Genomic DNA, 27,993 nt, shown 5'->3' with positions numbered 1-27,993 from the left:
GTATCGGTCCCGAGTCTGCCAGCTGGTCACCCAGTGCTTCTTGGTGGGCGGGGTGCTCCCTGGAGGTGGGTAGCGCTCCTCCTCCCGGATCCGCACCCCGTGGTACTTGGGCATGATCCGGTAATAGCGGGTCCGCTTAAAGAAGTCACACTGGAGAAGGGGAGAAGAGAAAGGCCCTTAGCATCCAGCTTTTGTGCCAGTGGGAAGATGTGCCCAGCCCCTCCCTTCCCCACCCGGAGGTCCTCAACGCCAGGACCCCTACCCAAACACAATGCCATCTCCCTGCGCTGAGACGGGGAGGACAAGGTTCCCCATCCCAGGCCCCAGAGGAAGGAGGAGTTGAGGAAGGCAGAGAGGAGAGGGAGAGGCAGATGGAGACAGAGGGGCAGTCGCTGAGACTGCTGACGGAATGGCTAGGAGGGGTGGTGATCTACCCAGACCACAATGTCGGGAGGGGTCAGTTTGTCACCCCAGGGGGCTCCCAAGAGGAAAAGGGCTGGTTCCCAGAAGAAGGACTCTACTAGTCCCCTCCTTCTCTAGAGGTGGGGATGGGGGTGTGGAATCACTCTGAAGTTTGTCTTGTGGCCTACAAAGATGGGGCCTAGCCTTGGCCTTGACCCTTTTCCAATCCCCAGAAAGCAGAGGGCGCACAGGAAGGGTTTTATGATTGCCTCTTGGGGTCCCAAGTCCTTGAGGGGCTCAGTGGGGAGCCTGGTGAGAGCAGACACCCCGAGCTCTCCCAGGGTATGGAGAAGGAGGCCGACAGAGTGGCCTGTTCTTTGTGGTGGTGCTGGGGACAGAGTGAAGTGCAGAGAGGGCCCATAAAGGAAGAGGAGCAGATAGGACAGAGTCAGAGGCCCCAGCCAGCTGGGGGCTTGGGGAAAGGGGCCCGGAGGCCGTGTTACCCAGGTGGACCAGGGGCGGGGGGCTGCCCCCCTCAGTAGTCGTCCGTCAGCCTCTCTGTCTCTGATGGCTGGCTCTTCATCTCCGCCTTCTGCCTCTTAGCTTCATACAGGGCCCGAGTGCGGGCTCGCTTGAAGAAGCCGCACTGCGGAGGGGAGGAGGTGGGGAGGGGCCATCAGGGGGTGTTGGGGGGGTCCTTGCCAGCAGCACTCATGAACTGGGGCTTAGGGCTGGGGAGCCTGGATGCCTGGGTCCCAGCCCCAGCTTGGTGATGTAGCAGGAGCCAGAGCTCCTGGTTCCCCTTTCTGGCTTGCAGGTCCCCCCATTAACCCAGGCAGGAGCATCCTGGGTGAGATGAGGATGGGGCAGGGGGTGCGACTGGGAGCTGGGAAGAGGTAGGGGGGGACTTGGGGGATGGGGGGTGAGATGGAAGTGAGGACTGAGGTGAAGGGAGAGTTGGTGAGGGTCTGCTGGCAGGAGGTCCCAGAGTGGGCGTCCCAGTGGCGGGCTGGGTGTCCTAACCTTCCACAGCAAGAGGATGATCAGCCCCAGCAGCAGCAGTCCGGCACTCACAGCCACAAGCACCAGCCACAGCTCGATCTCGGCTGGCAGCTCCTCCACCAGGTCAGAGTCAATGTCCACGGAGAACTGGAGGGGGTGAGAAGGGGCTCAGCCTTGTATCCATGCCCTTAGGCCCAGAGCTCATCCCTGCTGTTCCAGCTGGACCCAGGACCCTGCTTTTTTTTTTTTTTTTTAAGTTGTACATATTTATTTATTTGTTTTTAAATTTTTATTTATTTATTTATTTTAAACATCTTTATTGGACTATAATTGCTTTACAATGGTGTGTTAGTTTCTGCTTTATAACAAAGTGAATCAGCTATACATATACATATATCCCCATATCTCTTCCCTCTTGTGTCTCCCTCCCTCCCACCCTCCCTATCCCACCCCGCTAGGTGGTCACAAAGCACCGAGCTGATCTCCCTGTGCTATGCGGCTGCTTCCCACTAGCTATCTATTTTACGTTTGGTAGTGTATATATGTCCATGCCACTCTCTTACTTTGTCCCAGCTTACCCTTCCCCCTCCTGGTGTCCTCAAGTCCATTCTCTAGTACATCTGCGCAGGACCCTGCTTTTTGATCTACTGCCAGTAGGGGGCACTCAGGGACTGGAAAAGCCCCTGCCCGCCCACTGACAGCCGCAGATTCCTCCATCCTCCCCTTTCTCCACAGGAGCAGCCTCAGATCTGGGAGGCATCCTGGAGTCTGGGTTTGTGACCCACACATCTGGGCTTGGGTACCAGCTCCATCCTTCACAAGCTGTGGAACCTTGGACAAGTAATTTCACCTCTCTGAATCTCCATTTCATGCTCTCTGATAAGGGGATCATAATGCCTACCTCATAATACAGTAGAGAACCAAAAGTAAAACCAAAAGCATGGGTTCTGGAGCCAGACTACCTGGGTTCAAGCCCTAGCTGTGTTATTCACTAGTTGTGTGACCTTGGGCAAGTCACTTAACCTCTCTGTTGTTCATCTATAAAATGGGGATTATGCTAATAATACCTACATCATCACAGGTTGCTGGAGAGGATTAAATGTGTTTAATATGAGTAAACTGCTTTGAGCAATACCTGGTACACAGCAACACTCCATAAATATTTACAAAAAAACAAAGAGTGCATAGCCTATAGTACAATTTTTTTCTTCCCCTACAATGAAGATATATATATATATATAATATATATATTATTATATATGTTTTATAATATGAAGTTATTTCATATATTTTAAATATACATTTATATATAGAAAAATATTTTTTCTGATGCTACATTATTATTTCTTAAAAAGTTATTTTGATTATTTTTTTTTAAAAGATGACATGAAGAAAATTAAAGGTTCCCAGTAATTTTACTCCATAGAAAAAGCTATCTTCAACATTTTGTTGAATCTCTTTCCATATATATATATATATATATATATATATATATACATATTTTTATTTTATTTTATTTTTTGGCCGTGCCATGCAGCATGCGGGATCTTAGTTCCCCGACCAGGGATTGAACCTGCGCCTCCTGCATTGGAAGCGTGGAGTCTTAACCACTGGACCGCCAGGGAAGTCCTCTTTCCATATTTTTAAACGTATGTGTTAAACATATATATTTTTTCTTCCACATAAATGGGATCTGTGTGTACTCTACACACTCTTCTGTGACCTTTTTCATTATCTTTCGATGTCGATTAATAAAGATCAACCTAATCTCTTCTGATGACTGCATAGTCATTGTAGGAAATGTACCATAATTTATTGAACCAATCTCCTACTGAAAGACATTTAGATTGTTTCCAATCTTATGCCATTATAAACAATGCTTTAAAAATATCCCCATATATTTATGTTTGCAAACTTGTCCTATTAGCTCCTTAAGATATATTATCATGTGCAGGATCAAAGGAAATGTGCAATTAAAAATTTAATAGATATTGATAAATTCATCTCCAAAAAGAATCTATCAATTTATATTCCAATCAATAGCATTTCCTTCTACCTCATCAGCACTGGACAGCATTATTCTTTTTAATATTTTCTAATATGATAGGAAAAAAATCTTACTGCTATTATTTTTATTTCTTTACTATTGAATTGAACATTGGTATTTCACTACTGCCTGTTTATCTCTATGCCGCCCTTTATCTTTACATATTAAAAATAACGTCTATCAATACTTTGTCATGTATGCTATAAACGTTTTAAAAAAGCAATATATCATTTGCCTTTTTAGTTTCCTTACCATCTCTTTTGCTGTACACAGATTTAAAATTTCATATAGTCTCTTATAACTGATTCACTTTGCTGTACACCTGAAACTAATACAACATTGTAAATCAACTATACTCCAATAAAAATTTAAAAAATAAAAAATAAAATAAAATAAAATTTCATATAGTCTAATTTGTCAAATTTTTCCTTTGTGACTTCTGGGTTTAATAAAATAACTCCCTTTCTCCATAATTAAAGATTATTATTAAATTATTTCCTGAATTTTCTTCTGGTATAATAGATTTTATTTCCTATTTAAATATTTAATCTAACTCAAATGTGTTTTTGTTTATGGTGTGAGGCAGGGGTTTGCCTTTACTTTCCAAATGTGTTCTCCCAATACTACTTGTTTACCTTTTTCTCCTGATTAAAAATGCCATCTGTATAATAAAGTAAATTTCTATCCTGTTCCATTGATCTTTCTGGCCCTTCCTATACTACCTTAATTTATTTTAGGAAATGTACCATAATGTATTTAACCAAAACTTCATTCACCTCCTATACCTATCCCCTTCATATCTCCACTTATATCCTTTTCATAACAAATTATTAGCAATTTTGTCATATTTATTCTTCCATATGTAACTCAGAATCAAGTTTGGGAACTTTCTTTTCAAGTTTCCACAGAGATGGAACATCTTCACAGAGATGTCGTGCAGATCAAATGAGCTCAAGCAGAGGTTCTCAACCCTGGCTGCACAGCCGAATCACTGGGGGGTACTTTTTAACATACCAACACTGGGGTCCCACCTCCACAGACTCAGATTTCATTGATCAGGGGTGTAGTCCAGACACCAGAAGTCCTCCAGAGGATTCCAATGTGCTGCCAAGATTGAGACCACATAGCTAAAGCGTGTGAACGTGCTCTGAAAAGATGCCCTGTTCTCCCATGCCCTGGCCAGGCGCTGCTGTCTCCTTAGCACGATCACTCACCCGCACCGTCTTGTTCTCCATGTTGATGGTGGGGACGCTGGTTCGCAGGAACAGGGTGGCCCAGCTGGCTACCCTGACTCGGTCAAAGTCTTTGTAATCCTGGAGGGGGGAAGGAAGGGTCAAAAGAAGCAGCTGAAGCCCCTCTGAGCCTCTCTCCTGACACTCCCTCAGGGTCAACAACAACCCCCAGGACACCATCCCCCCATCCTTAAGCAGCACCCAAAAGGACCTGACACCAGGCCTCTCCTCCACACATGAACACACGTCATTCATTCATCTGTGCGTCAGGTCCTGTGCTGGATGCTGGGGACAGCAGAGACAATGAAGGTCACAGTCTAGGTCCGGCCTGTGGGCTAAATCTGGCCCATGACCTGCTTTTGTAAATAAAGTATTTCTGGCACATAGACACGCCCATTCATCTATGTATTGTCTGTGGCAGCTTTGTGCTACTATGCAGAATTGAGTAGTTGCAACAGAAAGCACGTGGCCCACAGAGCTGAAAAGATGTTTAATCTAGTCATTTACAGAAAAAGTTTGGTCTAGGTGGCACGAGATGGCTGGCACTGCAACCCAGAGCAGAGCGTGGTAAGTGGCATGCGTGGTTTCTGAGAAAGTTCTGTGGGTGTCCAGAGGGGAGAGGTCATTTTCAGCTGGAAAAGTCAGAAAAGACCTCGCTGGTGGTCTCTGAGGGAGACTGTGAAGCCTGAACAGAAGTTTACACGCAGAGATAACAGAGGGGAGCTGGCATCCAGGGGGAAGGAACAGCATGGGCTAAAGCAGGGAGGTGGGAAAGTAATGGACACGTGACAGAATAATGGACATGTGAGAGAAGGTCATCTTGGCTAGAGACAAAATTATGTCATATCCCCCACACAGATGCACAGACTAACACTGACACAGCACACAGTAACAGGTGCACAACCCAGCATGTATCAATCTCCATGCAGTCACTGACACACACTCGGGCACACACATGTACTCTGGCCTCATCCTCTCCCTGTTGCTCTCCCTGCCCGGGTGGGTGGCAGTGGAGACCTCCAGACCCCGGCACTGACCTCGATGAAGGTGCTGTTCCACACTCGTGCCTGCACTGTCACATTGGTGATGACGGGGGCATCAGGAATCTGGCACTCCAGCCACACACAGCGGGTGTGGTCACTGCCACAGCTCTGAGGTGGGCAGGGAACACAGAACACGAGACAGTCTGGGTCTCTAGATTCTTCAGGCTTCGCCCCTGGCTTTGTCCCACCCATGGCTGACCTGAAGGGGCCTGCCCTAATCCCTTCACTCATGCACACTGCACTTACGTGTTTAAAGCACATTCTTTGGGCCAAGCATACATAGATGCCAGCGACAGGCAGAACGGGAAATCTGATCCTTGTTCGTGTAAATGGGGCCCAATCCCAAACGCCACCTTTCCAATGCCTTCCCACGCTGAGCCTTTGTTCCTGCCGGCTCCCTCTACTTGGAAGGCCACTCCTCCCTCTCTACCCAGCTGGACCTCAACTTGCTGCCCAGGCCTGCTCCCCTCTCCCTTCTGACAGAGGGCGCCCTGCACCCCATCTTCATCTTGCCTCTCCCCATTCCCAGCCCTAATGATCAAAGCTTTGAGCAGCTATATCACCCCCAACAGGTGGGGGCTCCTGGGAATAGAATCAGTATTTCTTCGTTTAGTCCACTGTACTGGCTGCTCCCCAACACTAGACAAGGGCAGCAGGGTCTCTCTGAGGGCAGGAGATGAGTCCCTCCCCCTGACTGGAGGCTCCTGAAGGCAGGGGCCACATCACCTCATCAGACTGGGTTCTCCTGGAGTGTAGCACCTATCTCCCTTGCTTCGTGTGTCCCCAGGTGCCCACCCACCCTGTGATGGGTGGGCACAATCCCCTCCAACCTTGGCCTGGTCACTCACCAGCTGGATCTCAGACTTGGCTTTTTTGGCAGCAGCCAGAGTGACAGGCAGGGGGCCCTGGCCTCCCCCGGGGTCCAGTTGTCGCCGCCTGCGTTGTGGAGATGGCGGCCTGTCCCCAGGAACCTGAAGGGGGAAGAGGCGATTTGTTGGAGGGAGGATCAAAGGTGAGGAGAGGACGAAAGGGCAGGTGGAGGGGCAGGTCCCAGAGATGTAGGAGGGGAGGGAGAGGAAGACGCTGGCCTTTCTGCCCTGCAGCTTGCAAAGGAAATGAGATGCAAGTGAACGCTTCCCCTGGTGTCCTTACAGAGAGGGTGAGGTTGAGAGGGTTGACAAGGTCTCCAGGTGGCCGGCAGTGCCAGGACCCATTGCCGTGGACCGTGATCTCCGTGGGGTACAGCAGCCACTTGCCATTGCTGACTTCATAGGGCCACTCCAGCCCCAGGACCAGGGTACCAAGGGCTGCCAGCCCTTCCCCCACTGGGCCCACCTGTGGGTACAAGGGGTGTCATGGCCACTGTCTCCTGGAAAACCACCTCCATCTCACCAGCCCCCACCCTCACACCCTCAGACCCTGGACCCAGAGGTCCCCTTACCTGGAACTCATACTTGAGAGGGCTTCCCACATCCTCCACAGTTTTCATGCCAGACTCACCCATCACTGTCCCCCCAAAGAAGCTTTGTAGCCGGTGACTCACCCTAGGGGTAAGAAACATGCTGGAGTCACAGGGGATAGGAGGGGCCCTTGCAGTTTGGGGGGAGGGGGCACCAAGGTTAACTACAACTCCTCTGATATCAGGCAGACCTGAGATAAACCCCAGCTCTAGCATTTACTAGCTGTATGGCCTCAAGCAAGTTATTTATCCTCTCTGAGCCTCAGTTTCTTCATCTGTAAAGTGGGGTTAATCTGTTAAGCAGGGTCACTATATAATGGGGCTGTTGTGAGAAGACAATGAGATGATGTATATAAAATCCTTAGCATTGTATATATGTGCCACATCTTCTTTATCCATTCATCTGTTGATGGACACTTAGGTTGCTTCCCCTAGAGTCTGTCATACAGAGTGAAGTAAGCCAGAAAGAGAAAAACAAATATCGTATGCTAACACATATATATGGAATCTAAAAAAAAAAAAAAAAAAAAAAATGGTCATGAAGAACCTAGGGGCAAGACCGGAATAAAGACACAGACCTACTAGAGAATGGACTTGAGGATACGGGGAGGGGGAAGGGTAAGCTGGGACAAAGTGAGAGAGTGGCATGGACATATATACACTACCAAATGTAAAATAGATAGCTAGTGGGAAGCAGCCGCATAGCACAGGGAGATCAGCTCGGTGCTTTGTGACCACCTAGAGGGGTGGGATAGGGAGGGTGGGAGGGAGGGAGACGCAAGAGGGAAGAGATATGGGGATATATGTATATGTATATGTATAGCTGATTCACTTGGTTATAAAGCAGAAACTAACACACCATTGTAAAGCAATTATACTCCAATAAAGATGTTTAAAAAAAAAAAATCCTTAGCACAACAAGCTCTCATGAAATGGTAGGGCCACACCAACACCTTCGCCCCAGAGTTTCTGATTCCTCCACTGCTACCTGCTTTGCAAGGAGAATAATAATAATAGTAACAATAATGATAGTGATATTGTTATGTCTTGGCCTAAGGATACCAAGCCAAGAGAGGTGTCTCAGAGGAGCTTGAGAGACACCTTAGGGAGGGGAGACCCTAGCTCAGGCCCAGCAGGTTGGGGTTGGAGGGAGTGGTACCCACATGCTGAGCGAGGCCTGGAGTGTGTAGTCCACCAGCAGAGTCAGGGTCATGGGCGACAGGTCATCCTGGTGACTTGACCTGGGGAAAGAATGCAGAGGGTAGGGGAGGAATGTGTCAGCTGAGGCTGGGGTGGGGGGGCCCAGGACATCTCAACCTTGACATAGACTGGCTTCTCGAGGTCACTCACGTGGAGAGCTGCAGCTGTGCCTGGAGTTCCCTTGTGTGCAGGGTCACCCCAATGACCTCGAAGGCGATCAGCAGCTCCATCTGCCATGAGGGTGAGGGAGGCAGAGAGAGGCGTTTGGGGCCAAGCAGGGGTGATGCCATGGGGAAGCGAGGGGCTGAATGCTACGCTAAGGAGTTGGTTCTCTGGCCTCCTCCTCCCATTCAGGGTGTGGTCTCCCACTGCCACCTGTCTCCACTCTTCCACCTTCCTAGCCTCATCTGTTTCCCTTTTCCCATTCTCTTCTGTTAGTAACATCTCTGCTACTTTTGAGCCACATGACCTTGAGCAATCACTGAAATTTTCTAAGCCCATGTTTCCTTTCTGTAAATCAGCATCTACCTCCTCAGAAGGTTGTGAGAATTATATCATATAAAAGAAGCACAGCCTTGGGGTCAGGGCCTCGCACATAGTAGGTGCTCAGCAAAATCGGTTTCCTCACCTCCACCTCCTCTAGCTTTGTGCATAGCTCCCTAGTGGCCCCATTTTTCTGTCTCTGGGTCTCTCCCCACCCCCTACTGTATCCCCCCCTCCTCCACTCTGGATCTTTGCTTCAAGGAAGCCTGGGAAGCAGGCAGGCAGAGTGAAGATACGGAACTCATCAGAGGAGTAGCCTGGGACCCACAGGGCTGGAAGGGTGTGGTCGGCGCTCACCTTCTGGTTCCGTTTGAAGGGGTTCCCCAGCTCGCAAACGATGGTCTCGTTGGCTTGGCAGGCTCCAGGCTGAAGAAAGAAGACAAATCAGATCTGGGTGGTCAGACTAGGGCTTGTCCCGCCCCTCTCCTGTGGTACAGGGCCTGAAGCCCTAGAGGCCTGAGAACCGAGTTCCCCTAGCAGCAGAGACGCTGCAGGCACCTGAGGAAGCCCAGCCTAGAGGAGTTGGGGCGGGGGGGGGAACACATGGCAAATGACAACACATGTACACGACATGTATGAAGGATGCATATACATGGTGGAGCCGTGATTGGGCTCCGAGGGGGCGGCAGGCACTCACGGGGCGCACTGAGGACAGCAGCAGGGCGGGAGGCACCGCCAGGGTGAGCAGCGCCTCGTGGGCGTCTTCCCCAGCCCGCTCCCGGCTCGGGGTGTTGGTCAAGTTGATGCTCAGCAGCAGTTTTCGGAAGTCTCTATTGTACTGGAGCCTGAGAGGGGAGGAGCCCCGGGCTGAGCCCAAAGCCCCGCCCCCGGGCCCGCCCCAGACCTGTTAGGCCCCGCCCCCCAGAAGAAAGCCCCTTTTCTGGCCAGGGAAGGCCAGTCTTATCAGCTCCCACCTTGCTAATTAAGGTCCCTCCTCAGGCTCGCCTCTCTCTGAGACCCCTCCCCTCAGATCTTACCAGTTCTCTCCCCTCTTCCAGACCAATAGGGCCCCGCCCCTCAATTCCCCAAAGCCAGTGAAGTCCGCCCCACCCTTGGCCAATCCCCGCGGTCCAGAGCGCACCTGCTCAGCTGCTGCCCCAGCTCAGACACGAAGGCCGCCCGCATCTGCAAGTTGCTGTCGCACTTGTTGTCCGGCCCGCACTCCTTCTGGAACTGGACCTGGGGGTGGTCGGAGGCGTGGAGGGACCACCACCCACAGCACCCTCTCGCCCCACAGCTCTCCGGGCCCCTGTCCTTCGGCCCCACCCACCTCCGTGTGGTTCTCCAGAGCCTGAGCCTGGTTGAGGACCGGGTAGGCGTCCAGGGACCGAAGCCCCAGTCGGGGGCGCTCGGGCATCCGCAAAGGTAAAGAGTAGTTCATGGAGATGATGATGGGTCGGAGTTTGTCACGGACGTTGTCCTGGGAAAGGAAGGTGAGCTGAACCCATCTCTGCACTGCCCTCCAAACCAAGTTGAATCCTCACACCATCCTAAACCCCTAGGGAGGAGCTGAAGGCCCCCACCCTGCCTCAACCCTGAAAACCCCGTCTAAGGCCGAACCCCCTCCCATCTGATCACCAAATTGACCCCACTGGTACCACCTTGACCCACAAGTGAGAAGGTGGGGCTCCTCCTCTCCAGGGATCCCTCTGGGGGGAGAGTTGAGCTTCCCTTCATCCCTGGGGTTCCCAGGTTGAGTTCTCCCTTCTCACCCTGATGTCCCAGAGAGAGCCTGAGCTTGCCCCTACTAACGGATGCCTTTTCCCCAGAGGTGAGCTGAGGCAAGAATTTCACACCCCTCACTGTGACCCCCATCCGCACTCCGAGGGTCTCTCTCTCCCCTCTACCATGGGCTGGGTGCTGTACACTGTACCCTCTACTTACCTATGGCCTTCCAGGCCGAGCTGCCACCTCTGTCTCTGGGGAGACCTCATTCCCTCACCCTTGACCTTGGGGACTCTGGCTACCTCTTCCTGGGACCGTGGAGCCCATGTGCCACCCCTCGCCCCTCCCTCACCATCAGGAGCAGCTCCAGCGTCTGGCAGCGCATCTCGGGCATGGAGAAGAAGCCATGGAAGATAGCTGACTGACTGCGTGCAAAGCGGAGCCGGGGTGGGCGGCGGTCCCGGTCGGCCTCCAGAGTGTAGGCCAGGGCTGCAGGTGCACAGTGTGGTCAGCAAGTGACCAGGTGAGCATGCCCTCCCCCTCGCCCTGCAGCCCAGCACTCACTGATGTTCCGCCTGTAGTTGGGGTCCCCGGCACTCTGGTTGTAAGCAAAGCACAGCTCTACCTGCACACTGTTGAGGGTGGGGGACATGGAGGAGGGTCTGGTCACAGTGGGACCCAGATATCCAGGCCCTGGCTTTCACCTCCTTTCTTGGGCAAGGGGGAACAGGGCCCTTCAGGGAAAAGGCAGGGACAAAACTGGGGAGTCCACAGGGTTGGGCTGGGGTGTCCCTGGCCCCTTCCCTCCCCACTCTCATCAGAGCCATAGAAATCAGGGTTAGAGGGCACCAATCGGGAAATGGAGGCCCTGAGAGCAGGAGTTGCCTGAAGTCATTAGTCAGTTGTTGGCCCAGCCCAGTCTTGGGCAGGATCCCCAGTCCAGATCTCCTTCCCTACCCCGCCCCCCGCTTCCCTGCCCTGTCTCCCCCTGCCTTCTGATCCAGTACCCTCATTCACACACAGACCTTGGGGTCATCACCATCATTATTGTAACCATCTTAGCAACTAACATTTTTTGAGCACTTAGGGTTTATAGAGAGCCATGCTAAGGGCTATTTGTATATTATCTCATTTGATTATCACAGCAGCCCTGTGAATTGGTTATTAACTTTGTTTTATAGGCAAGGAATCTGAGATTCAGAGAGATTAATTTGCTCAAGGTGGCTCTCTCTCCTTCCCCACATCCCATCACCTAAGCGTCTTTCTCTTCCCTCCCCTTCCAGGATCTCACTCCCCAGCCCATCCCCACCATTGCAATGGGCATAGCTGGAATTTGAACCAGGCAATCAGAGCTCCCACTCCCAACCACCGTGCCCTATTGCCCCCACCCCCAATTCACCCATTACCTCCTGCAAGGAATTTTGCTTTTTAATGAGGTTGGGTAGGGAGGGCCATGCTTACCCAAGAATCAACCCTTTAATGGTGGGATATCAGGAGTTGCCAGGGGAGGGTTTTGGGAGAGTCTTCCCATACATCAGGAGGAATGGGTGGGCAGAGTGGGGCCTGAGGGTCTCACCAGGAGGTGGCTGTGCAGAGTGCGGGGTCCAGTACAGATGGCCTGGCCACCAAGGTCCTGTGGAGGATGTTGATGACAGGCCGGGCCCTGCATAGAAAACCCACAGACATCAATGCCTCTGGCCTGTCCCAGGCCAGGCTGGGGTCGGGGCTCAGGTTTGCATGGACATGACGCTGAAGGTGGACAGAGCTGGGGCTCCATGCAGACAGGGATGGCGGAGAGAAAGGCCCCCATCCACTGTTGCCCTGGCTCACCGCAGCAGCACGATGTGGTCTGACAGGCTCCCCACCAGCAGGTCTGGGTAGAAGTTCTCATCCACATCCATCTGCCCACTCAGGGAGTAGCCGAAGGTGGCCAAGCCAGGCAGTCCCAGCTTCTCTCCGTGTATTACCTGGAGGCAGAGGGAAGTGGTGGGGACAGGCTCTGGGGTAGGCTCCCGGGAGTGGGGCCCAGGGGGAATAGGGAGGGGCGGATGAGGGAAAGGAGGAAGGGCCCCTCCGTCCCTGTCCATCCATACCTGCTGGGGCTGTCTGAGGAGCCCCCTGGAGCTGCCGTGGTAGATGTACACTTTGCCCAAGCCCTCAAAAGGGGCTCCCACAGCAACATCTGGGGAAGAGAGACAGTACAGGGTCACCCCATGTACTATGGGCCCCACAGTTCCCCAACCCTGTGCTCCAGGCCACAGAGCCCAGCATGGCATTGACCTCCCTGTCAGACAGTGCTCAGAGCATCAGGGAACAGAGCTCTGTGGCTCAGGATTAAAACTGGGACCATTGGGCACCCAATTGCCTCTTTTATATGAGGGAAATTAGGCCCAGGAGAGGGAAGTGACTTACCCAAAGTCACACAGCAAGTTAATGTCTCTGGCAGGCCTAAACCCCCGATTTCTGACCACTGGCTGTTGTTCGTTTTCCCTTATTGCAGTGCCTTCCTTCTCCCCCACCAACTGCCCCTCCAGACACCTGGTTCTTCTAATGACATTTACCAGCAGGGTCACAGAAGCAGGTGTTCCCCATTGGTGACTTTGGCACGTCGTTATCAAGCACTCAGCTCATCCAATCCTCACAAGAGTACTGGCAGTAGGTACTACTTTTTTTTTGTTTTTTCTCTTGGCAGTAGGTACTACTGTCCCCACTTCATAGATGAGGAAAAAGGCTCAGGAAACCCAAAGTCACACAGCTAAGGAGTAGAGAAGAGGCTCTAAGCCCATGTCTGTCTCTGTGTGGGGGCTGGGATTTTAATCACAACACTCTAGTGAACTTTACTTGTTAAAATGGCCAGGCTTTTTAATTCTAACCATTATTTCCACAAATAAATCGAAAACGTTTTGTCTTCTTAAACTTTCTAGTTTTCTGCTTTTGATCTGATAAGAGGTAACCAGAAAGCCAAGCTTGTTAGAAAAGGAAAAGTAGGTCCTGAGTGACAACTGGGCAACTCTTCTATCAGTAAGTGCTTGGGCTTCATTAACTGGAGTTTCTAGCACCTGTTTGGTCTCTTTAGCGGCGCCTCTGCCTTCCTTTTGGTTTTCAGGTATGTTCTGGGAAGTTGAGGTTGTCAGAGAAATGATTTACAGGTACGCCAGGTGATCCCGTGGCAACCAGGCTCAACCCCTTGATTTGTCCCTCTCCTTGATACACCAGGTCTGATTGGTCCCCAAGTCCTGCAGAGCACTAATGACATCCCCTATATCTGGGACTTCTACCTTGTCCCAGCGCTTAACGTCCCACACCTGATATACTATATTCTTGATTTTAACACCCCCAGCCTTGCTCCCCGCATCCATCCATCCCACATCTCCCTCCAGAATCATCTTGCAAGGTACCAAGCTATCATATCAAATCCCTGCCCCCAAATCTTTTTGGACACCCCTCTGCCATAACCCAAATATAAAGCCCTAGTTTTTCTGCCTGGCTTTCAAAGCATCCACCCCACCCCTACACTACCTCTCCAGCCTCATCTCTGATGTGAACAACCCACACCTACTAGATTTGAGCACATCAGACAAGTGTACCACACTCATATTGTGCCCCTTCTCTTCCCTCCACTGTGCACACTCAGCCCAGCCTTTGATGCCCGGTGGTACGTCCACTCCTCCAGGAGGTCTACCAAGCTCGCCTCTGTGGGGGCTCCCTTTGCACGCTGTCTCTCCGGCACTGCTGTGAGCTCCCCAGACCTGGGCCCCAGCCTGTCTTCTCTTCGGACCCTGTCAAGCCTGGTATGCAGCTGGCTCTCAGTCAGTGGATGCTGGGGCAGGAGTGCTGGCTCATACCCTGGAATCCATCCTGGTTGATGTCACCGATGCTTGCCACGGAGAAGCCAAAGGCAGAGCGACTGGGGCCGTGAAGAAGGAGGGAGGGGTGGGCCGGGAAGGAGGTGCCTGCCTGGTTCATGAAGACATAAATGGCACCCCCTACCTCCTCTTTCCGCTCAAAGTAATAGGGAGCACCCACCAGGAGGTCCTGCCACCTGCACAGGAGAGAAGAAGGTGGAGGTGGGACATGCAGCATAACTCTTATTTAGCAGACCCAACTGTGCCAGGCAGGGCACATGACTCTACAAATGGCGCCTCTGGCCATAGGTCGTGGGAAGGACAAGGAAGTGTCATTGTGACCCGTCTAATAGAAAACACGTGTGGAGAAGCCATGTAGACACAGATCACACCCAAACAGCCCACATCCACTAGAGCCATACAAATGACAGGCATAGACGAGGAGATGCAAGCCTCGTGAAATTGACATGCAAGCACCCAAAATCCCATAAAGTCTGATTGCAAATCAACATGCAAAATTGACTAGCAAATCCCTGCAAACAGCATGCAAAGAAATGCACAATTGCAAACCTCCATTTCTCTGCCCTGGTTTGGGCAAGCCCGCCCCCCTCACCATTCTCCCGGCCCCAGAGAAATGTCCCTGGATTCTCACCCATCATTGTTCAGGTCTGCCAGGGCAATGGCGCTGCCAAAATAGGCGCCCACCTGCCTGCCCTCCAGCACCTGCCTCCTCCGCAGGTCTCCACCTGCCTCCTGGCTCAGCAAAAAGACAGCGCCCACATGTTGGTGCCGAGGGGCACCCGTCACAATGGTGGTGTTCGTAGGGTGCAGGATGGCACTGCCCACCTGCATCGTGTAGCCTGGGAAGTGGGGAAGGTGGTCAATCAAGGCTCCAGTAAGTTTTGTCCCCTTCTACTCTGGACCCATCTCCCAATATCCCCCCATTATCTTCTATTCCTCTATTCTAAGTTGGGCAAGAAGGTGGACCTTGGATGCCCAGCCCCCAGTCCTGCCGGCACACTGGACCGTGAGCTCCACGAGGGTCATGACTCTGCATCTTGGGGGCATACAGGTGGTGGTCAATAACTGTGTGCTAGCTGAACTAAATGCCACTAGTCGCACTGCACCCTGGCCTCACTCTTCCACCAGACACTGAAGGTGAGAGGGCCACTGAGCCCCTTTCCTCCTCTCCACCCAAAGGGCCACCACAAATGGACTCACCAATGTAGAGGTTGCCTTGGTCCCCTGGGTCCTTGTAACTATATTCGGATAAATCCCAGTCCTTCCGCTGAATCATGTAGCTGTTTCCTTCACAAGGATTTGAGGAGGGGGAGTATAAGTCACCACTCCTTTCCTCCACTCTGTCCAGGCCCCCCACCTCCAGATAAGGATAATAATAACCCCTTTTATTTGTGAGTACTTTGCCATTTGCAAATCACTTCCTCTTTATTTTAACAATTCTGTGAGGTAGAATGATGACCCCCATTTTGCAGATGAGAAAAGTGAGGCTCAGGGATGAAGAGCTAGTTGTCCAGCTGAAATCCAGTCATCCAGGCACCCGGATACTAGATGACATTTCCCTCACCCTAGACACCAAAGCCAGACTCTACACCATTATCTCCTCCTAATCCTGCCCCCAAACTCAGGCTGCCTACCCCTACCCTGCTCCCCAGGGCTGCTGCTGGAGAGTACCTGTGGCCCTGCCAAGATTCTAAAGGACCAAGGGGTGGGAGGTAAGACTAGCAGAGTAAGCAGAGGCCTCGGCCTCAGGCAAGCCCAGAGCTGTGACTATGCCCTGGGCTACCTGTTGGTCAAGAGGAAAAAATAAATAAATCATTGGGATGTAACATAGAGCATAAGAAATATAGTCAATAATAATGTAATCACTTTGTATGGGGACAGATTGTTTCTTCACTTATAGGGGTGATCATTTTATAATGTACTTAAATGTTGAATCACTATGTTGTACACCTGAAACTAACAAAATATTGTATGTCAACTATACTGCAATTAAAAAAAACAAAACAAGATTCTGGGCTCCCTCTGTCTGTTGATTCTGCAATAGTAGCTGCAGTAAGGGAAAAGGGGCCACTGTTGCTACAGCCTATGTGGTGGAGAGAGGCAGGTGGAGGGGGTGTGAGCTGTCAGACTCCTGAGAGGCGGTATGTGGTGTGGCAGATACAAGCGTGACTTTGGATACAAGGAAATCTCTGCAGCCCTCCCAAAAGATTGCCCTGTACGTACTGACATGAAAAGATGCCCACAGTTTATTGATATGTGAAAAGGAAGTAGCAGAACAGTATGTCTAATGTGATTTTGTGTGTGTGTGTGTTAAGATACCTATACATTCTAAAATAAGTCTGGAAGGATCCACAAGACACTTAGCCGTATACACTGGGAAATGGGACAAGGAAGATGGGGGAGAAGAAGGGCACTTTTCCTCTTTATTTTACTGTACCATTTAGTAGTTGTACCAGGAATGTGCTTTATTTTTTAAGTTTTTAAATGGTTAACCTGGAGTCAGATGGACCTGCATTCCAATACAGGTTTCAGAACTTACTGTTGGCCTTGGGTGATTTACTTCACCTCCCTGAGGCTCAGTTTTCTGTAAAATGAGTATAATAATACTCGTATTTTAAGATTAATTACGATAATAGGTGTAAAGCCTCTGGTACCTAGTAAGCACTTTAAAATAGCACAGGTCGAGGTAGCTGCTGATGTTAGCAAACGAATGCTCTCCTCTGCCCTCTCGTGTGGAGGCTCTGGCAGGCTGCCCCAGTGCCTAACAGGGGTGGTGGCCTCTGCTCCTCTTCCCTTCCCCCACGGTCCCCACCTTTCCAGTTGTAGGCACCAGGAGCGCCGAAGTACACAGTGTTTTGGGTGAAGCCGCCGCTGGCACCCAGCTGGCACATGCCGGTCTCCAGGTAGTCGGTGTTGCTGTTGCACATCTCGTTGTGGTAGGTCTGCCAGTCATCACCGGGGTCCAGCTCCAGGTCGTTGCCCCTCACATAGCACTTGCCCACCATGCGCCGCTGGTCCTCCGACCCCGACCACAACACCTGGGTGTAGCGGTGGGCACAGACCTGGGGACCCCAGCCCCCACCAACGCACACAGCTGAGCCCGCGGCAGGGACTCAGGAGCAGGGTCTCCACAGCCCTGTGCACCTCTGGCTTTGCAGGAGATTAGCGGAAAGAGGTCTCCCGGCTTTTCTTTCTTTCCACAGTGATGCCTGGACCTGCATTGCCTTTCCAGAATTCAAAAACCTGCTCTGAAGGCTGGGAACACTTTTTGGAAGACCAGAAGGTACTGGATTTGAGAGTGGCTTAGGGATCTTGGCAAAACGAAAAGGGAAAAGGATGAGGGAATGTGGGGTTCAGGCCCTTGGGTCTAAAAGGAGCTAGACACAGAGCAGGTTAGGAATTTGCTTCTCTGCTCTCCCCTGATGACCTTGCCCTCTTAATGAAAGGATCAATATTAGAATAACAACAACAACCATAGCAGCAGCGGGTAACACTTACTGAGTGCTTACTGTATGCCAGACACAAGTCTGAGCTCTTCACCTATTAATTCTTTTAAGCCTCCTACCAGCCCTATGGAGTAGGGATAATTATCTTCCCCATTTTAGATAAGGAAACTGAGGCACAGAGAACTAAGAAACCTGCTTAAGATATCACACCTAGAGAGAGGCAGGGGATATTCAGACGAAGGCTGTCGGGCTCCGGGGACTGAGCTCTTAAGTATCAGGCTGTGCCGCCTCTCTTGAAGCTTCTCCCTGCACATGGGAGGTGCTCCATAAAGAGTTATTGGGCAAATCAATCAGAATAGGGTATTTGTAAAACAGCCCGGGGCCAGGGGAAACCCAGAACCAGGCCTAGTTCTTGTTTGCTTGCCGTTTGTGTCCCCGTCCAGCTGTGAGCCAAACCCATGCTCGTGCTGGCCTGAGCCTGTCCCGGGTCACTACAAAGTTTGTAGTGCGGGCTCAGTGCAGGGCACGCAGGACGTGCTCACCAAAAACGGACTGAATGAATGGATGGGTGAGCAGAAAACTGCTGAAGGACCCAGGATCTAGAACTGACTTAAGTGGAAACCTGGACCCACACCATCCTTAACAAAAGACTAGAAAAGGTGTTTCAGTGAACTGGTCAAACCCGGAGCTTATGACAGTGTTCAAAGGTGACGGCTATGGGGGTGACGGTTGACTGGAAAGGAGCGGGCTTTCTGGAATGATGTAAATATGCTATTTCTTTAATGGGTGTTGGTTACACAGTGGTATAATTTGTCAAAACGCAACTGAAACAAAATCTGTACATTCACTGTATGTAAATGTTACATGAATTTAAAGATGAAAAATAAATTGTCTATCTGGGACTCAGAAATTGAGATCCCAGGAGCCAGCACCGATGAATGCGGGCAGGAGGTGACAGCTGACAGCAGGGAGCGGCCCCCAAACCCCAGCCGGGTGAGCTGGGGCAGCAGGGCTGCACCTCTTCCGCCAGCCGGCCTCCCCAGGAGGGAAGGAGCGCGCCCAGGCCGCACTGCCTGAGGCCCTCTCTGCCCTTTCCATCTCACAGTTCCCTCAGCTCATTCCTACGAAGGGTGAGCACCCCGCCGCGGGGGGCAGTGGGTGATTCAGACAGGACCCAGGCTGGCCCTTGGAGAGTGCCAGACACCCTCCCCACCCCCACCCCCTGCTACAAGTGCAGGATGAAGGGACACACATGCCGTGGAGACATACAGCCACAGAAATGGACATTTGCAAGGCTCCAGCTCATGCACAACGGACCCTTCTCCTGCCCTCTGCTTCCCTCCGAAGCTCCTGGGATATGAAGGAGAGGGCTGGAGGTGGGGGGGGACCGACGGTGAGCGCCCACTTACCAGGACTCTGCCTGCAGGGCCCTGGCTGGCCACAGTCACCCCGAGCCACATGTCCTCAATAATGTGATGGTCAGGGTCACCTGTGGGCATGAGAGGGGTCATGAGCCAGGGCACCTCACCCCACCCTCCCAGCGTCCAGAGCCTCCAGAGGGCAGGGGTTGGTCCCTCCCGGATCTTCCACTCCAGCAGGGCAGCCCTCCCTCCCCGCCTTCTCCAGCCCATCATAGTCTGAGCTCCACAAATCCCATCTGGTCCCACACTCCTCTAGGACCACCTCTTCCCAGCTGGGCGAGAAGGGACTAGAAGCTCCCCAAGTGAGCCTGCTGTCTCTTCCAGTCATTCTCTCTGTGCTACCCCCTCCACCAGGCTCCTGACCCAGTGCCAATTCCCAGGCCCTCTCCTCACTTTTCTCTGCAATGTCCATCCGCTCACAGTCGTCCTTGTGGGCAGTGAGTGGGCACAGGTACACAGCACCGGTCTGGTTGGTATAGCCATCAGGCACAGCAAGGTCCCGGGGGGCGCCAGCCAGGAGCCTGGGGGCAAGAAGGTAGGTAGACCCGGGCTCACAGTCTCCAAAGCCCGCTTCAAATAACTCCCTGCTCAACGTGCATGGGCCGAGCATCTGCTCTGTGCCAGGCTCTGCCGTCGGGAGATGAATGGCTCCCCGCCCCTGCCCTCAAGGAGTGCCCAGGGTAGGGGAAGGCAGGCAAGGAGACAGACACCCGTGGTCAGTGCCTCATGAGAGGAAAGCAGGGAGCAAACCAGCCCAGACTCTGCATGGGGGGCAATCAGGGAGGCCCACAGAAGAGGGGACCCTGGCCTGAGTCTGATGACCAGGGCTTACCAGGTGAAGAAGGGGAGGAGGGGCTCTGTAGGCAAAGGTCTGGCATGTGCAAGAGCCAGGAAGTATGAGCAAGAGAGTGACTCAGGGATCTGGAAGGCCCTCGGTACAGCTGGAGGCCAGAAACACGGGGAGGGACAAGAGGCAGGGTGCGAAAGGGAGCCATGGAGGCATTTTAAGCAAGGGAGCGACATGGCCAGATCTGGGTTTTGGAAGGACTGTTTTGGCATCTGAGTGACATAATCAGATCTGGGTTTGGGAAGGAATGCTTGGCCTCTGAGATGAAGGTAGGGGGGAAGAGAGCAAGGCTGGAGGAGTCCTGGCACAGGGTTCAACTTGCAGGGGCCTGAGGAGAGGATGTGTGAGGTGGTGGGGAGGGGTGGGTGGTTGGAGACCTGGGTCCTACCTCTTTGAGCCATCTGAGGACTTAGATCTGGGGGCGGGCACTGAAGAATGTGGGCAGGAAAGGACAACTGACCCTAAACCAGAGCTGGGTGAGCTGGGGTCAGCAGGGCCCTTAAGTGACCTGGGCGATGTCTACTCTCCCCCTCCCCACCATGTTGAGACAGACATATGAGGTATAGGGGTGGTGGCAGGGGAGCTGGGTACCTGACACTTTGGACAATGTGGCCGCAGGGCAGAGTTCTTGGCTGGTGGGCATGAGAATGGGGATGGGTGAGGACTATAAATCACCTTGTCCCAGCCTGCCTGGAACCCATCTTTAGGGACACCAACTGCAAGTCCCTGCAAGGATTCTTAGGGCTCTAGCAGCCCTTCCCATACCAGAGAGGTGACTAGAGGAGAGGAAGGCGGGTGATCAGCCTTGAAATATTATCTCACAAGACAGTTCTTGGACCACCAGAATCAAAAATCCCTGCGATATTTGTTAAAAAGGCAAATTCCTCAGCCCACCACAGACAACCTGAATTGAATCTGGGGGTGGAGCCCTGGAACCTGTATATTTAACATGCATCCCAAATATTCACACCATAGTTTGAGAACCCAGCTCTACCACCCCTTGCTCTCCCAGCATCATCTGTCTGCAGCCTCTGGACGTTCTGCCAAGACCACCTCCTCAGTCCTGCTGGACCCAGCCTCCTGGGTGGCAGGCACCTCCTAGGTAGGTACCCCTCCATCCGGCCCCAGCAATGCTGTCACCTGAGGTGCCCAGCTCAGAACTCGAGTGCCAGGCCCCCTGCCAGAGTCTGGATGTGCAGAGCAACAGCCCTGCCTGCAGCTCCTGCCTGGGACCTGAGAGTGAGGGCTGCAGGGAGTGGGCAGGGCAGGGCCTGGGCATGCCAGGGCCTGGGTGCCTCGGCCCACTGGGTGTCAGGAATGCGCTGCCTGGGGGTGCCGGGAAGGGGACCTCTGCCTGCACCTCACACCTCAGCTCAGACCTCACCCTGGGGAAGGGTTCCTGGGGGCAGGGGTATAGCTTCTCTAAGCAGAGCAGGGCTGGGAGCTCCGGCAGGAAGGCTGGCAGGGGGCCAGTGTGGCAGCCAGGCCCTGTTAGTCACCCTGTCTGGGCTGGGGAGGGTGCCTAGCGAGTCCGCTGCCTGACCACCCATGGACATCTGTCCCCAGCCTGGCAGGTGCGAGAGGGGAGCTGCTGCCTGTGGGAAAGGAATATCTCAGCCTTGGAGCTGAAGGGCCTGGTTCTAGGTTTGTTCTGCCTCAAGGGACAATTTCTTTTCCCTCTCTGAGCTGTGAGTGCCTCATCTGTAAGATGGGACAGCAGCTGTCCCACCACCCTCCAGGGTTGTTGGGGGAAAAAGTGGGTTCATTCTTTGAAAGGGCCTCCTGACTATGAAGCCGAGGCCAACGTGAGCACTGTCGTTCTGCTTTCTTGTGGCACCAGGACTGGCCCTAGCACACCCTCAGGCCTTGCTCCGGGGACCCAGGAATTTCTGTCCCACTGGGTTAGGGGACCTGAAGCAGAGTGCACAGAGCAGACTAGTTCAGGTGTTTAGATGGGGCAGAGGATGAGACAGAAGTAACACTTCCATGGCCTAAGGCAATCAGTCAGGTGGGGGTGGGGCACTGGCAGCTAGCCATTCTAGGGTGGGAGCTCAGATTTGGCTGGAGGTGGCAGCTGGGGGTTGGCTACAATGAACTTGAAGGGGTGGGTCCAGGCCTCAGTGGGCAAGGGGTCCCTGGAGAGCCCACGTTGCATTCCAGGGCGTGCAATGCAAGGGAAGTGTTGCCGTGCCTACAGCTCTCCGGGCGCAAGTTGTCAGGGTGGGAGGTGGCTGAGGAAAAGGGTGGCCACGCCTTCCCAGCTCCCTCATCTTAGAGGGAGTGGCCTGAGGGACCCCTCCTCTTTGCCTCCTGTGGTACAGAGCAGGCAGAGCTGGGCATGAACAGCAATTGGATTGACATAAATCCCCTTACCACCTATACCCTCTCCACTCTCACCCCGCACCAGCCTTGTGCCCATTGATGGGCGGTGGGGCAGGGTCCTAATCCCAGCCCCGCATCCCAGGCCCCTCCCTCCCCAGAGATTCCACAGGGAGCACCCCCCACCTCCCTGGAGTATTTTTAGCTCCTACTTGGCCCGCTTAGAGGCCCTTTAAGGCCCTCTGGCTCCCAGCCCAGGATCCAATGCGTCTACGGCCAGAGGACTGGGAGTAGATGGGGGAAGGAGGGTGTACAGAGGGCCGGGTCCAGCCTCCTCCAGCCACAGTCAGGTGTGGGAAAATCCAGAGGGTGGGAAAGATATTACTGGTATGTAAATGAATGTAAGTTACTATGCAAATGAGCACATTGCTCCTGCTGTTGGATCTGGTCCAGATCAAAGAGTCCAGAAGCTGATCCCTCCCAAACCACCACTGAGGTCACCCTCCCAGCAGCAGCCAGAAGCGGGATGCTAAGTGGGATGCTTTGCCCAGCTCTTGGAGCAAGGAAGAAAGGAGACTGGACTGCCTCTTTCCTGGAGCCAGGCTGGGCTGGGTGGGAGTAGGTGTCCTTCCAGGAGGTAGGGAGGCGAATAAAATGACCTCTCAAGGGCTTTCAAACAGCTGCCTCTTCACCTTATCCTCTGGCTCCGGCCAGACAGCCCCTCCTGGCCTTTGTGGAGGCCCCTGAGCTCCAAGTTCTGGAGAAGCACTTTCTCACTCCTGCCCCATCACTCTTCCTGGGGCAGTTCAAAGCTAATGGAACAGCCAAGTAGAAAGCAGTAGAATCAGAGGAGGCAGGGGAATGGGGCCCAGGGGTGTCAGGGCACCAGGCTGGCTCACCCCAGAGAAGAAGGCCCCCTGAGGGATACTGGGGTGGGGTGATGCTCAGAGAAACAGCCTGTAAGATTCAACTTCCCAGACTCCTCACCTCAGGGAGGCACTGGGGTAGCCCCAGTGGAAAGACTTCAGTTAACAAGGAGGGTCCAACGGGTCCAGCACTCAGGCAGCGGGGCCCCATGCCTTACTCCTTAGGCCAGGAAGCCAGTTGGGAGGGGTCCCACTCCAGCTCTGAGCCCTGGGGTGGGTTGGGGGCAGCTCTCAGATGCCTGGATCCCAGCTCTGTGCCAATCCTCCTGACTGAATTATCCATGTCCCCAGAGGCTTCTCCTGCAGTAGCTGAAACTGCAGCCCTCTCCATCCCCGCCTTACTTCTCCTTACGCTGCCCCCCAGCCCCCTTTCCCCTCTGGTGACTCAGCCCTAGAATCAGAGCAACAAGCTGGAGAAAGGGAGAGAATGAGAGAGGACAGGAGAAAGAGGCCTTGCTCAAGCCTCCAATAATAAAGAACAAGGCTGTTTTTCTCATTTCTTCTCCCTTTCCCTGGCTCCTTAGTATTTTTTCCACATTTGATCCCTTAGGGCATTCTTCATGTCATCTAACCTCAATCTCCCTTGCTGTTACCGCCATCCTCTTCCTTCTTTGTTTAGTTCTGACCAAGGCCCTTTCACTTCATTTTCTACAAGATCAGGCTTCCCCTACCTCCTGCCCAGTTTTAAACTCTCTGGCTTGGCCTGGTCATTGGAGAGAGCCAGAGAAAAAGGACACTATGCATCCAGGCCTTCTGCTTGCAGCCACAGCTGCTACGCCCATTTCCTCTGGCACGAGCCTTGGAGGCTGCCAGGTACCTGCTCTGCCCAGGGAAACATGTTTTAGGAGAGCAAGTAAGCCTAGTTCCTGCCTACCTCAGGTATGACCTCATCTTCCAGGAGCTGCGGCCACCCCCGCCCCAGGCTTCCCAGACACCCTCATTTCCAGGCAAGAGCCCCAGAGGTATCTCCCATAGCCCACAAGGTCAGGCCAGACCAGGACACCTGGATTCCCAGGAGGGAATGACAGAACAGGTGCTGGGGGAAGGGGGGGAGGTCAGTGACCATCTCCCCGAGGAATAGTCCCTCTGCTTCCCCAGGGGTCCTCATGTATCTCACGAAGAAGCCCAGAGAACCTTGGTTCCCTGCCCTGCTCCTGACCCCTCACTCCAGAGACTGCGAAATTGGGTCCGGGGTTGCAGTAAGCCTCCGATGTTGTGGGCATGGAACCTCAGTCTAGAGATGAAGGTGATGGGGAACAAAGACACACCTGGGTTTTTAACCATTTCTGGAATAAGGCCTTCTTTGAGAATATAATGAAAGCTATGCTCTCCCCTCCTCCAGGCCCCAGAACAATGCACAAACACGCAAGATTTTGCATACACTTTCCAGGATCCCTGCATCTCCTGAAAACCTTCAGTGAACTCCAGGCTAAGACTCTGTTCAGGATCATGAACCCTCCCCCTTTTCCAAAGGGATTTTGAAGCTAACAGAACTGCCACTTGACTTGCTGGTTCCCCTGAGCTGTGCACTCAGGCAGCTGTTTATATCTGGCTACACAGCTGGCTGCAGCTAAGCCCAGCTGGCCCAGCTGATTCTCCCAAAGGGTCATGGGGCAGAATTCAGTGAGATGAGGAGATGACCCAAGATGTAGAACCACCCCTGGAAAAGTCTGAGGATACCCAAGTGAGTCACCCAGAACGCTATCTAGAACTACCTGCCTCTCCGAGATTCATTAGTTTTAGAAACTTCTGGGCTCCTGGCAGGCCTAATGTCATCTCTAGCTGCCCAAGAAGAAAAGTAGGACCCCTCTGCTCAGCCATCTTGGGTGAGGTCCTTGGTTAGTGAGGGTGCATCCAGGTCCCAGCTTCAGCACAAGAGGCCTCAGCTGCTCCTGGGAGAAGTAGGCAGATGCAGAGCATTTTACACAAATTATCTCATTAAAAGCCCACTATCACCCCATGAAGAAGGCATGTGGTTCCCCTCCCCCTGACATGTAAGATAATTAAGACTCAGGTATTAGTGACAGATTCAAGACAGGAAACTGGCAATGGGACTTGGGAGCCTCTTCTTTCTCCACAATGCCAAGTTGCCAACAGAGGCAGGAAGGAGTATATAGATCCAGACCCAACCTCTCCTTGGGGAAAACTGGCCCAGAGAAGGGACATATCCTGCTTAAGGTCACATAGCGGAAAAAAAAAGGGGGGGGTTATTACAGAATCTATTATTTACTCCAGCTTTCCATTATTTACCCTTGCTTTTCTGATATTCTCTTTACACTACATTGCCTTATATCATGCAGATTCAGCATCGAAAATCTGAAAATCTTTTTCTGGGCTGGGGCAGAAAGAGCACCAATATAGAAACGTGTGCTGATGGTCACTTAGGGTCTCCAAAAGATGGAGGAGTGGCTAAGGCCAGACCGCAGCTGCTGGGGCCAGGCTGGGAAGGGTGTGGTGGCCCTAGCCTCTGCAGAAGCTAGATGGAATTGAGGCCAAGTAGGTAGGTGGCCTGGGCAGGGGCTGGGCCCGGAGGGCAGGGAACAAGGCTGGGGCAGTCTGAACTTTGGACATTCCAACTTCCTCAAGTTTCTGCAGGTTCCAGCCAGAGTTGAGAAAGGTTTCAACACACCCTTTATCTGACCATGTCCTCTTGCTCAGCAGGGTCTGACATCTCAGTAGGTCAACCAGAAGAGCTACTGCCCAAAGAGGGCCTGCCTGTCCCGTCCTAAACACCTTCCCTCCTGGGGCAGCCTCACCTTCCCCAGCTGCCCTCTTCCCCTAACTGCCAACCTCAGCACACTGAGCCCATGCAGAGAAACTTCTCAAACTTGGACACGCCCCTCTGGGCATGAGTAAGGGGGGCGGGGGTGGCGACACAGGCAGCTGGATGCTCTCCTTCCCCTCTCTCCCCTCTGCCCAGCTCTCTCTCCTCCTTGTCCCTGCAGCTGTTGGGGAAGGAGAACAGAAGAAAGAGAAAAACACTATTTCCCTCCTGAGACCAAAACAAACACACTCAGGGTTGAAGATTCAACATGAATCCGTGGAATGCGGGGAGGATGTCTGGTGGGAGGGCATCACTGCTGGGGGTGGGGGTAGGTTGCAGAAGACCAAGCAAGAGTTGGGACAGCTGCTCCTCTCACTTCTACTTCCTCATCCTCAAGGGGTCAGAAGGAGCACCTGGACAGCTCCAAACGCCCAGACTCGCCCATCTCTTCACTCTCCAACCGCCAAGCAGTTGAGAAGGCCCTTCAGTGTGGTTCTGCCGAGGGTGTGGCTGGTGGGCCGCAGACTATGTGCGAGGTGGGGGCGGGCTTAAATGCATGTCCCCGTAGGTTCTTCCCAGGAAAGGGGAAAGGTGTTTATCTTGCAGTTTTCCCCAGTTCCCAGCCCTGGAGAGAAGAGGCATTCGGTATACTAAGTACCCAGTTCACAGAATGGGAGGGGGCTCAGAAACGGGGACCCCACTTCTACTCTCAAGAGAGGTTTAAAGGCCTGAGGGGCTGAGTCTAGACACGTTCTGGCCGGGTCAGCACTTGCCAATAATTACTGCCCCCCCATCCCACACCCAATCCCTTTACTTCCCGCCAAGCATCGGCAGCAGAAGGGCTGCCTAGGTCCCCGCTCCCTTAATCGTCGCTCCCCAGAGCTGGAGGTCTTCGAGCCTGGAAGCCAGCTGGCCCAGGGCTTGGACTCAACTCGGGATCCGCACCCTGTACACACACTCTCCCACCCCACCCCGGCCAGTTTCACTTACAGGTAGCGCTGCTGCCGCTCCGTCTGCCGATGGAGGGCGACCGAGTAGCCGAAGAGGCTGCCCGGGTTCCCGGCCTCCTTCACCACCAGGAATCGCGTGTCCAGGTTGAAGGCGGAGGCGACGCGGTCGCTGGCGGCCACCATCAAGGCGAGCGCGCAGAGCATCGAGCGTAGGACGCGGGAGGCGCGGCTGGGGCCGGGGCCCATGGCTGCGGACGGGAGCCGGGGCCCGGGCGAGAGCGCGTGAGGGCGTGGAGCTGGGAGTGAGGACCTGTTCACCTGCTCCCCCGCGCCACCGGAGAACACTCTGGCGTCCTCTTAGTTGAGCCCCGAAGTGCTGATCAGTTTCTGGCCCCCAGCCCTGGCCAGTTTCACGTCCGCTCACGGTCTGAGCTCTCAGATTCCCCTCTGAGGTCCGCGGGTCTGTTCTCCCGCCTGCACTGTCCCGGGTCACCGCCCCCCTGCCCCGGGCACCCTGCCCCCCAACTCGTGCCGGCCGCGCCCACTTGGCCGCACTGTCGCCTCCGATCCGGGCTCGGCAGCGGATCTGGGCAGGCAGACCGGTCGACCGCAAGGAAGACGGGAAGGAGGGGTTCCCCCGCGCGCGCCCCGCCTCTCCACGCCCAGCCCCGCACCTCCCCACCTTGCGCGCCCAGCAGGGGCTAGGCTTTCCTTCCGGGGAAAGAGAAAAGGTCCCGGCTCGGCCGCCTCCTCTTAAAGGGGCAGCACCGCCCCTCCCTCTCCATCCTCCCTAACCCGGCTCCGCCCTCTCCCCCAAACACCTGTCCGGAGCCCCCAAAGGCTTGGATTACCCCTCCCCGC

General features: G+C 53.4%; 1 protein-coding gene across 2 annotated transcripts; it reads right to left on the bottom strand.

Moving 5' to 3' along the window:
- Nucleotides 1-60: 60 nt before the first annotated feature.
- Nucleotides 61-27,868, bottom strand: ITGA3 (integrin subunit alpha 3). Of its 2 annotated transcripts, XM_061176338.1 has the most exons (27): nt 27,815-27,868; nt 27,173-27,380; nt 19,720-19,847; nt 19,315-19,394; nt 17,272-17,521; nt 15,660-15,746; nt 15,091-15,298; nt 14,439-14,635; nt 12,687-12,775; nt 12,424-12,560; nt 12,170-12,256; nt 11,158-11,225; nt 10,946-11,082; nt 10,199-10,348; nt 10,010-10,107; nt 9,566-9,713; nt 9,226-9,294; nt 8,536-8,615; nt 8,349-8,426; nt 7,168-7,270; nt 6,879-7,061; nt 6,575-6,697; nt 5,721-5,834; nt 4,666-4,764; nt 1,426-1,551; nt 906-1,048; nt 61-150 (listed from the first exon to the last, which is right to left on the bottom strand). In XM_061176338.1, exons 2-26 carry the CDS (start codon nt 27,376-27,378, stop codon nt 938-940), a joined length of 3,156 nt encoding a protein of 1,051 aa, XP_061032321.1. In that variant the 5' UTR covers nt 27,379-27,380; nt 27,815-27,868; the 3' UTR covers nt 61-150; nt 906-937. The 2 variants fall into 2 exon arrangements, with proteins under 2 accessions (XP_061032321.1, XP_061032320.1); XM_061176337.1 differs by lacking the exon at nt 27,815-27,868 and having other exon boundaries at nt 27,173-27,775.
- Between the last annotated feature and the right edge of the window lie 125 nt (nt 27,869-27,993).

This window comes from Eubalaena glacialis, chromosome 19 (genome assembly GCF_028564815.1).
Source record: "Eubalaena glacialis isolate mEubGla1 chromosome 19, mEubGla1.1.hap2.+ XY, whole genome shotgun sequence".
Lineage (NCBI taxonomy): Eukaryota > Metazoa > Chordata > Mammalia > Artiodactyla > Balaenidae > Eubalaena > Eubalaena glacialis.
This window is presented reverse-complemented; position numbering and strand designations above follow the sequence as displayed.